Below are 11370 nucleotides of genomic sequence, written 5' to 3' on the forward strand. Positions count from 1 at the left end.
AGCCGCAATAAGTAGCAATGGGTCAACTGCTATTTCTCTTTTGTCCACTCCAGGTCCATCCTAGCCTCTTACCTTCTGAAGGAGAAACTCAACATCTTGGGCAAGCTGGGGTGTCTGCTCAGCTGTGCCGGTTCTGTCGTGCTGATCATCCACTCCCCGAAATCCGAGAGTGTGACCACACAGGCCGAGCTGGAGGAGAAGCTGACCAACCCAGGTGACCCCATTCTAGCTGCCCCGTAAGCGCCTGTCACTGTCCCGTGTGTGAGCCTCCCCGGGGGGCACTGTGATGCCCTCCCCCCAGGCCCTCTGCTGGCCTAGTGCAGGGTTCCCCTGCCTCCCAGCGCCTGTCCTTCTGGGGCCGTTCCGAACCGCGTGCTGGAGACCATGTATGTCCCAGCACCCCTGGCCGCCCACTCCTGTGACCCTGTCTCAGAGACCTGACCCAGTTTAATTTACCTTCACCGTTCCCCACAGGGGTCTCTCTCTCTTTTTTCCTTTGTATTTTTGACATATAATAATTTATAAATTTTTTGACAAATGCAATAAAAAAAAAAAACAACAAAAACACACAACCCTGTATAATTATACTGGTTTTAAAAAATACTTCCAGTAGACCGTCTATCCTGACCAACACTTTGAGACAGGTGCCGGCACAGAACTGCAGCCATATGTGTCCCTGTCCAGATGTGTCCGGGCCATGAAGCATCTTCCACTCCTCTGGAGCTGGCTATCAGCACTGGTTGCCATAGAAACAATGGCTGTAAGATTTGCAAAAAAGGAGATCGTGGTGAAGTTACCCAAGACTGTGTACCTCCTTGTAATTTTTTTTTATGCCTAAACACTTAGCATTGTGAGACTCACTTCCTCCTGCGAAAACCAAAATAGTCCCAATACGGTGAGAAATAAGAGTATGGAGACATGACAAAAAAGTTCAGAAAGGCCTGACCAGGCGGTAGCGCAGTGGATAGAGCATTGGACTGGAATGCGGAAGACCCAGGTTCGAGACTCCAGGGCCGCCAGCTTGAGCGCAGGCTCACCTGATTTGAGCAAAACTCACCAGCTTGGACCCAAGGTCGCTGGCTCAAGCAAGGGGTTACTCAGTCTGCTGAAGGCCCGTGGTCAAGGCACATATGAGAAAGCAACCAATGAACAACTAAGGTGTTGCAACAAAAAACTAATGATTGATGCTTCTCTTCTCTCTTCGTTCCTGTCTGTCCCTATCTATCCCTCTCTCTGACTCTCTCTCTGTCTCTGTGTAAAAAAAAAAGTTCAGGCCTGACCTGTGGTGGCGCAGTGGATAAAGCGTTGACCTGGAAATGCTGAGGTCGCCGGTTCGAAACCCTGGGCTTGCCTGGTCAAGGCACATATGGGAGTTGATGCTTCCAGCTCCTCCCCCCCTTCTTTCTCTCTGTCTCTCTCCCCCCCTTCTCTCTCTCTGTCTCTCCCTCTCCTCTCTAAAATGAATAAATAAAAAATAAAAATAAAAAGTTCAGAAAGTTCAATCCAAATGTCTCGAAGGATTTACCTTATATAACTTTAACAGTGTATTCAGAAGCTTTTGGTTTCTGGTGAGTGTGGACGATACGGCTACAGTCGGGTCCTGACTTGTACAGAAAAACACGTCTAAAGTTAGATGATCCTAGGCCCTGGCTGGATGGTTCAGCAGTAGAGCATCAGCCCAGCATGAGGAAGTCCTGGGTGCGATTCCCAGTCAGGGCACACAGGAGAAGCACTCACCTGCTTCTCCACCCCTCCTTCTCCTTTTCTCTGTCTTCTTCTCCTGCAGCCATGGCTCAAATGGTTCGAGCAGATTGGCCCTGGGTACTGACGATGTCTCCATGGCCTCGCCTCTAGTGCTAAAAATAGCTCAGTTGCCGAGCAATGGAGCAGCAGTCCTAGATGGGCAGAGCATTTCGTGGAAGCGGGCTTGCAGGGTAGATCCCAGTTGGGGCTCATGCAGGAGTCTCTCTCTGCCTCCCCGCCTCTCCCTTAATTAAAATAAATAAGTAGCCCTGGCCGGTTGGCTCAGCGGTAGAGTGTCGGCCTAGCGTGTGGAGGACCCGGGTTCGATTCCCGGCCAGGGCACATAGGAGAAGCGCCCATTTGCTTCTCCACCCCTCCGCCGCGCCTTCCTCTCTGTCTCTCTCTTCCCCTCCCGCAGCCAAGGCTCCATTGGAGCAAAGATGGCCCGGGCGCTGGGGATGGCTCCTTGGCCTCTGCCCCAGGCGCTAGAGTGGCTCTGGTCGCAACATGGCGACGCCCAGGATGGGCAGAGCATCGCCCCCTGGTGGGCAGAGCATCGCCCCCTGGTGGGCGTGCCGGGTGGATCCCGGTCGGGCGCATGCCGGAGTCTGTCTGACTGTCTCTCCCTGTTTCCAGCTTCAGAAAAATGCAAAAAATAAATAAATAAATAAGTAAGTAAAGTCCGACGATCCGTGTTTTGCAGTGTTTGTGGGCTACTTGTGCATCGTGCTCCTCATGCTGCTGCTGCTCATCTTCTGGATCGCGCCGGCGCACGGGCCCACCAACATCATGGTCTACATCAGCATCTGCTCCTTGCTGGGCAGCTTCACTGTGCCTTCCACCAAGGGCATCGGGCTGGCGGCCCAGGACATCTTCCACAACAACCCGTCCAGCCAGCGGGCCCTGTGCCTGTGCCTGGTGCTCCTGGCCGTGCTGGGCTGCAGCATCATCGTCCAGTTCAGGTACATCAACAAGGCGCTCGAGTGCTTCGACTCGTCCGTCTTCGGGGCCATCTACTACGTGGTCTTCACCACGCTGGTCCTGCTGGCCTCGGCCATCCTCTTCCGGGAGTGGAGCAACGTGGGCCTGGTGGACTTCCTGGGCATGGCCTGCGGCTTCACCACCGTCTCCGTCGGCATCGTCCTCATCCAGGTGTTCAAGGAGTTCAATTTCAACCTGGGGGAGATGAACAAATCTAACGTGAAAACAGATTAGGACGCGGCCGAGGTGGTGGGGGGCGGGGGGGGGGGGGGCGTGAGGAAACAGGAAATGGGCGTGGTTTCTGGTTGGTCTTAGTTTGACATGAAGTACCAGTTACCTCAGTCCCTGGTACCAGAGTTCCTTGTATATCTGCGTGTGGTCTGGTGGACAGTGGGGGGGTGCTGCCCGGGCACCAGGCGAGGGCCTAGCCCTCTGTGGTCTGACGTTGTGCTCCATGGTCACCTGGCTGTCATCTCTCTGATGAGAGGAATCACATGTTCATTGCCATTAATAACCCGGAAGCTTTCATGAACACTCTTTCCTTTAAAAACATGTTAACATGATTTAAGTAGGAGAATAAAGACAGGCTCTTTCCGGTTAGTCTTTGCAGAGGAAGCAGAGGTGTTCTCCTGTGGACAATTCCTTTAGGAATGGGAGAGATGGTTTTGCGATATAACGTTGTACAGCAGAGGTCAGGAACCTATGGCTCGTGAGCCAGATGTGGCTCTTTTGATGGCTGCATCTGGCTCGCAGACAAATCTTTAATAAAAAATAATAATAACGTTCAAAATATAAAACATTCTCATGTATTACAATCCATTCATTTCCTACCGCTCATGTTCATGGTTGTGGATGGCTGGAGCCAATCACAGCTGTCCTCCGGGACAACACCAAATTTTTATTGGATAATGCATAATGTACAGGGGTCGTTGTATGAGTCTCATGGAATTACATTTTAAAATATGTGGCGTTCATGGCTCTCTCAGCCGAAAAGGTTCCTGACCCCTGCTGTACAGTAATGTATCTGTGGTTGTATTTTGGGGTTTTTTGGGGTTTTTTTTTTTTTGTTTTTTGCATTGAGCCTGTATTACCTCATCCAGATAAGAGGTCTCTATACATTGACTTGTTTTTAATCCGCAAATGGGCTGACTCCACCCCCCCCACCCTGCCACACCCACTCCAGGACACGTTAATTGTCAGTGGAAAGAGAGGAGTGAGGAGGCAGACAGACACAGTGCTCCCTTTCCAGGAAGACTTTCAATAGCTTAAGTCAATTTCAGTGCCTTTCTCACTTGAACTGTTCACTTAGTTTCACTTACTGTGTGTATGTCCTCTTAGCTTAGAATTAATGCAACCTCCTTGATTATTTCAACATTCCAAACATAGACATGGGAAGCGGTTATAAATAAAACAGTAACACTCATTTGTGGGATGAGAGTCGAGACTAAAGACACATGGGGGGGGGGAGGGGGGAAGAAACAAAAAACAGACCCTAATTAGCATGTCGTTATTGTCCAGCTAAAGACAGTGGACTCTAAGTTGCATAAGGTTATTTTATTTGCATTTAATCTATGCCACTGGGACCCGGTATCAAATATGCCCGCCGTTTCTCCTCCAATGAACGTGGTGGCCTCTCAGAAGAAATAAATAATTGAACTTGAGAACAAGGGCCATGAGAGGAGAGGGTGACTTATTTCCGACAGGCAACGTATCTAGTTCCCCATAATACAGGAACAAGTTAAAGGGCCCAGTCACGCTGAGGCTAGCAGGACTGGAATGCTCAGAGTGAGTTTTAAGAGAACTTGGGGCAGAAATGAAAACAACCCATTCAGCCAGCTCCCTGTTGTTTGAGACAGCCAGCCAAGCACCCGGCCACTACCCATTCCACCTCTCCTTAGACTTCTAAAATCCAGAGTAGCCGTGATTTACGCCAGTATTTTGGATCAAAGAGATCACTCGTCTGGTTCAGAGTCACCTTCCATGAGTGTGAAGTGGGAACAGAGCCCAGACTGATATATTTCATTGAGAGATCATGTCCTTCACATACAGTGTTTTATCTAAACGGGGAACCGTTGCCAAGTGGGGAGGTGGGGTTGGGTGATGTAGATTCAGTGAAGTAGCCCGTGGAATCTCTAATCATACCCATTTAAAGTTATTCACTAAAGGAAGTAAATAGGCTTTTCCAGCCAAGAAAAAAAAGAACATTTCTAAAGACCCAAGGAATAGCTCCCTAACGTGTTGAAGAGAAAAGCTTAAGTTAACATGTGACGATTTAACAGAGGGAAGAACACGTGACGGTCATGGGGTGAGCAAGGCTGGTCCGGGACTCTTCTGAACTCACAGCAGCAACAAAATTATTTAAACATTTTCTAAAAATACTATCTTTACCGATAGTTGATACACGCTCAAAAAAGTCCCTCACTCTTTTTTATCAGTTCTCAAAGGCTTGTTTTCTGATCACCAGTACTTTTAAGAACGTAGGCCTTAATTTATGGAAACAAACTTCCTGAAAATACAGGGTGGCAGTGTCCATGTACTACTTTTAGGCAAAAAAATATTGTAGTTTCCCAAGTAAGGATCCTTGTTTGAGATATTGGAAGGACGCCTATGGCACCTCACATATACTGAGAAAGTTGTGGGCCACGTGGAAATTACCGTGCCTATTTTGTTACAACTTACCTGCACAGCTTCCTCGACCTAGACCTGTTGGCGTTCCTTAGTATACGTTTATACCACGAGTACTCAGGAGACATTTTCCGCAAAATCGGCCCTATGGTTTTTTCAGAGTAAAAAAAAAAAATCTCAAAAGTATTAATAACTTATCTTCTCTTGAACTAGTCCCAGAACAGATGTGTCTCCTAGGTCGCCCTCTGGTCAGCAGGTTATATTGGTGAGATGTTCAGCTTTTCTTCTCGTGGAGCCAAGTTCACACCGCCCATTTTGTATTTCATGTGTGTGACTCTAGCCTCAAAGTAGCAAGCGTGAACAGTGGTCTCACAGCTCGATTGTCAAGCTTCACAGAGAGCCTATAACTTCTGATGTAACAGTCTTTATCTTACACACTTACGTGTTCATAATTCCTTTGGAATCGCAAAGGAAAACAAAGTCTCAAAGTGAGAGTTTTCGAGGAGGGCCAGAGTGCTGGTGGGTCTGTGTGAAGATTTCCATTCTTGTACTTTGGGTTTCACCTCTGATAAAAACCAAGAAAAACACCGTATCCTTGTTTCCAAGCCTCCTCTAAACTCACAGGGCACAGATTTACTCTGGGTCGATACTTAAATAGGCATTTCTCTCCTCTCCTACTTGGAAAAATGCCTTATGGTCTCATCAGAATCTTTGCATTGAGAAAAGACAGCTCACTGACCCAGTGTAGAGCCTAGGAAGGATTCTAACCCACATGCAGCACCAAGACCACCCTGGGCATCATTCTGGAGGAGGAGAGCAGTGAGCTCCCTGCCACCCACGGGGCGAGAGCTGCCCACAGTGGGCACCGCAGGGAAGATCACCGCTCAGATATCACTGTGGTCTCTTCATGTTAGAAGACTGTGTGAACTAGCCCTGGCCGGTTGGCTCAGCGGTAGAGCGTCGGCCTGGCGTGCGGGGGACCCGGGTTCGATTCCCAGCCAAGGCACATAGGAGAAGCGCCCATTTGCTTCTGCACCCCCCCCCCTTCCTCTCTGTCTCTCTCTTCCCCTCCTGCAGCCAAGGCTCCATTGGAGCAAAGATGGCCCGGGCGCTGGGGATGGCTCCTTGGCCTCTGCCCCAGGCGCTAGAGTGGCTCTGGTCGCAACAGAGTGACGCCCCGGAGGGGCAGAGCATCGCCCCCTGGTGGGCAGAGCATCGCCCCCTGGTGGGCGTGCCAGGTGGATCCCGGTCGGGCGCATGCGGGAGTCTGTCTGACTGTCTCCCCGTTTCCAGCTTCAGAAAAATAATACTGCGTGAACTAGGGTTCGCTGCTCTTGGTTTCAGCAATAAGAAATATTTCAAATCCCTACTTTCCAAGCCAGCCCGGTACACTCCCTCTTCTTTGCGGAAGTCCGTCCCAGGAGCCCTAGGTTGTTGTCTTTGTCCCTTCTGGTTGGGTTTCATGTCGGATAGCAGAGAGGGGTACTGAAGGAGGCGGTCACGGCTCCTTCTCCTTCTGGACGGTTCAGCTCCTTTCAAATACTGCGCTTGTGTCCAGAGCAGGCGTGGCCAACAGTTTTTGCCCCCGGGCCAGATTAGAAAGAAAACTTTTTTTCAAGGGCCGGCGAAATATTCAAATTAAAAAATGTTAAATACAAAAACAATTCGTTTAAGTAAACAAAATTTTATGTAATTTGTTTATGAATAAATGTAAGTAATTTAGTACAACCAAATTAACAAAAAATCTAATGTGACCTGTTGAGGCGCTTTGCATCACCTATTATTTTTTTAATACCTGGCTCTATACCTGCAGTAGCTAATCTTTTTTCTTTTTTTTTTCTTTTCTTTGTAATTTTTTTTTCTTTTACAGAGACAGAGAGAGAGATAGACAGGGACAGACATACAGGAACGAAAAGAGATGAGAAGCATTGATCATTAGTTTTTCGTTGTACATTGCAACACCTTAGTTGTTCATTGATTGTTTTCTCATATGTGCCTTGACTGCGGGCCTTCAGCAGACCAAGTGACCCCTTGCTTGAGCCAGCAACCTTGGGCTCAAGCTGGTGAGCTTTTGCTCAAACCAGATGAGCCCGCACTCAAGCTGGCGACCTTGGGGTCTCGAACCTGGGTCTTCTGCATCCCAGTCCGCTTTACCCACTGCGCTACCACTTGGTCAGGCTTTTTTTCTTTCTTTCTTTCTTTTTTAACAGAGACAGAAAGAGAGTCAGAGGGAAGGATAGAGACAGACAGGAACAGAGAGAGATGAGAAGCATCAATCATCAGTTTCTTGTTGAGACAGCTTAGTTGTTCATTGATTGCTTTCTCATATGTGCCTTGACCGCGGGCCTTCAGCAGACTGATTAACCCCTTGCTTGAGCCAGCGACCTTGGCTCTGAGCTGGTGAGCTTTGCTCAAACCAGATGAGCCTGCGCTCAAGTTGGCGACCTCAGGGTCTTGAACCTGGGTCTTCCACATCCCAGTTCGACGCTCTATCCACTGCGCCACCGCCTGGTCAGGCCTGTAGTAGCTATTCTTAACACAGCCTCCAAATGTAAATCAATCTTGATCTTGTACTTTTATTTAGATTCATTAAAGAAAAAAAAGTTTTTCTTACAAATATAAGTTGAGCTGAAGATTACTGAAGATATCGTAGTTTATGTATAACGATTTAAAAGTACTACTTATTTCATTCCCACAGTGCATCACACGGAGAATATTAAAAAACTTAATCGCGGGGCACATAAGCTCATTACACAGGCCGGATTGAGCCTGCGGGCCGGACGTTGGCCACACCTGGTCTAGAGGCTGGTTCCAGGTGGCAGTCAAGCCCTCACGGAGCAGTGTCTTTCAGGTACAGGTGACCACGTCAGTCCATGTGCTGCCCGAGTCTTGTTGGGAGAGATCCCTCTTTTCCAAGCTGTTCAGCTCATCCAGACGAGCCCAGCTGTGAGCATCAGTAGATCCATGCCCTCGGCTCTTTTCTGACGCCTCCTTGATCCCGACGTGGGCGTCCTCTGGCTGAGCAGGAACCTGCAAAGGGAAGCACGCTTGCTTCCGTGTAGCTCTGCTCACAACGGTCTGGTGGGCTCCCGTGGTCTGAGGGAGTCGTCCTCATTCTGTTGGACACCAGGGACGGAGCTCAACCACGAAGCTGGATCAGGTGGAAATCTTGGTGTTCTGCCTTCTCAGGGACCAAAAATGTAACATTAACTCCTTAGCATTGACCTTGCTCCCAAGAACAAGTGTCCGTGTTCATTTTTCATACGTGTTACTCACATTCGTAGCCAGAGGTCTGCGACCTTGAGTTGGAAAGGGGAAGGGTCGTTGGGACACCACTCACACCGTAAGACAGTTTATCATATCAAATACCTCAATTTTCTGCATTCCTCACGTCCGCCTCCCATTCGTACTGGTGATGAACTTTCAGGGTCTGTCCTTCAGCTTTTAGGTGACTTTTCATATCTGGCCAGATTCTCATACCTCTATCGTGTACTTGAAAAGATTTGAGAATGATAGAAAGTGGAAGGAGGATTTGGCCCAATATCACACACTTGTTTATTTTCATACTATTTCACACATGCTAGTAAATGCAACAAAATAATTCTATTTTAAGAAAATGTAACTTTGTTACATCAAAAAAAAAAGTCTTCTAGTGAAAAGAGGATACTTAGTAGAATAAGGATCACGTAAATAAACATCTATTTCAAATGTACCCAATGTGATAAGAAGCATAGTCTAGGGCCCAGAGAATGACCAGGGAGAAGGATTTACTTGTTCTTTTCTCTATTGTTTTTTTTTTTCTTCTTGAATTGTGCAGCTCTAGGTGAGTCACTTGACCTTTCTGTGCCTCAGTTTCTCTACCTCTAAAGGGATGGGATGGTTCTCCAAATCGACTGCCTGAGGGTGCTTGCACGATAGCACGTGCTGGCAGCCTCAAGTGACAGTGTCGTGCGCAGGGTGGCCCGGGAGTGACCCAGGGGAAACGCATCTGGGCCTCTTGTCTGCTCAGGACCATGCTGCAGAGACGCAGCTTTGAGCAATGAACAAGGAAACAAAGCACTGGGTGTAAAGTGCGCATAATTCCACGAAGCTTTATTTTCCCTTTTCATTTGTCTTAAGAGGAAGGATTTTTGTACCCTCTGTTGTGAAAGACTTAACTGAAACAGGGACTTTGAAAAGCTGCACTGACAGGTTACATTCCGATGGTGTGATGAGCTACCCTGATGTTCTGCACAGGTTTCTGCTCTTGCTGGGAGAGTCCATGGCATATGAACCCACGGGTCTGGCTCTGTTGTGTTAAATTTGTCATGAATGATGCTGAGCTTCCTGCTTCCCAGTGGCTCAACCCTGACACGGAACCACCTGACACCAGGTGAATGTCAGGGGCTTCTGAGCCACACTAGTGCCAAAGGGTCACATTGAAAAGTTGTTATTTCTCTTATTTATCAGAATAGGATAATTTGCCCCATGACATGTCAGTGTTTTCTGCACTTGGGGAAAATTTAAGGCTACTGTTTTTTAAGTACCATTCCTGAGTCTTTTTTTGCCTTTTTCAAGAATGATTTGTTTCTTGTAAAATGGAATAGAAACATGGCACAAAGAAAGACGAGATTAAAATTGTAAAAATGTTTATGGGTTGCATCACAGTTTTGTTATTTTTTCATATAAATGTACCGGGGAGCTTCCAGTGATCACGCACACACATATGTCAATGGCTAAGACTTGCTTATATTTTGCTGTATAGAGGTAGTCGTAGCATGTACTTGCCTTATGTAAATAAAAAAGGCTATTTATTAAGTTTTCCAATATTTATTAATAATCTGTATGTGTTTTAAAATAAAATAACATTTCTAGCCGAACACTCGTTTGGTTTTTTTTTAACCCCTTATTTGAAATGTTTGTGTAGCCTCAGGTTTCGTATCATTCTAATTCCTCAATTAGATGTTTCCCATTTTCTTTGTAGAAATGAGTAGCCCTGGTCTCCATCACGATGTATAAGATGTCCACCTGTGTTCACCTTAGGGCGCAAATCCATGATACATCAAGGAATTCACCATATCGTGGTTACTTTCTGACATAACAAAATGATGGCATTACAGAAAACCACCTCTCCATTTTATTAAATTTAATTTCAGAATTTCAAAAAAATACAGAAAACCACCTATATTTTAACATGTTAATACCTTTTACCTGTTTTTGAGGTGTATAACATTTTAGCCTGATCTGTGGTGGCACTGTGGATTTAGCGTCAACCTGGAATGCTGAGGTCTCGGATTGGAAACCCTGGGCTGTCCAAGGTCAAGGCACATAGGGGAGTTGATGCTTCCTGCTCCTCCCAACCTTCTCTCTCTTTCTCCCCTCTCTAAAATGAATAAATAAAACCTTAAACATAACATGTTATTATACTTTAAGCACCTAGAAAATTAGAGAAATATAAAACACTAGAAAGCCCGGCGGTCATACAAAATGACCGCTGTTCTAGATATTATAAATTGTAATTAAAATGATTTGTGCAAAGGTGTCTGCTAATTCAAACTGAATTACTCAGGGCAGGCAGCGAGGACGCCCCTTTGCTTACTGCCCCACGGGGTTTCCCCCTTCTACTTGCTTAATTGCTTAAAGTAGAGTGCAATGAAGGAAACCACTGGTGGTACATTTCTTAAGAGCCACCACTAGCTCAATAAATAAAGGTGATTTAAATAATAAAATGTTAATTCACATGTCAAAGATCTCTTTGTACACAACATTTCTTGTGTAGATCTTTCCATCATTTTTAAGCTCGCCTTGCAGAGGACCATCAATTATTTTTAATTTTACGTCCGTTCTTTCACGAACTCTTGAACAGGCAACATAAAGTTGATCGTGTCCAAATGCAGGCTCAGGTAAAAAAATGCCAACACGCTTAAGCGTTTGGCCCTGAGACTTATTGATGGTCATAGCAAAGGCAAGTTTTACAGGAAATTGTATACATCTCAATTGAAACGGCAACCCTGTTTGAGATGGAGCCAAATCAATTCTTGG

At 46.7% G+C, this 11370-nt stretch overlaps 1 protein-coding gene across 2 annotated transcripts in view; it reads left to right on the plus strand.

The window, feature by feature from the left end:
* Positions 1–11370, plus strand: part of NIPA1 (NIPA magnesium transporter 1) — a 90941-nt gene that overhangs the window by 18046 nt on the left and 61525 nt on the right. Inside the window, exons 4-5 of one of the 2 annotated variants that reach the window (XR_010726515.1) lie at positions 54–214; positions 2447–6574. Coding sequence is in view for 1 of the 2 variants with exons in the window: in XM_066238305.1 (XP_066094402.1) it covers positions 54–214; positions 2447–2958 (673 nt within the window). In the remaining variant the exon portion in view is untranslated. Of the gene's footprint in view, positions 1–53; positions 215–2446; positions 10207–11370 lie in introns of those variants that run through there. The other variant, XM_066238305.1, reaches the window with a different exon arrangement.

Source organism: Saccopteryx bilineata, chromosome 7, assembly GCF_036850765.1.
Source record: "Saccopteryx bilineata isolate mSacBil1 chromosome 7, mSacBil1_pri_phased_curated, whole genome shotgun sequence".
Lineage (NCBI taxonomy): Eukaryota > Metazoa > Chordata > Mammalia > Chiroptera > Emballonuridae > Saccopteryx > Saccopteryx bilineata.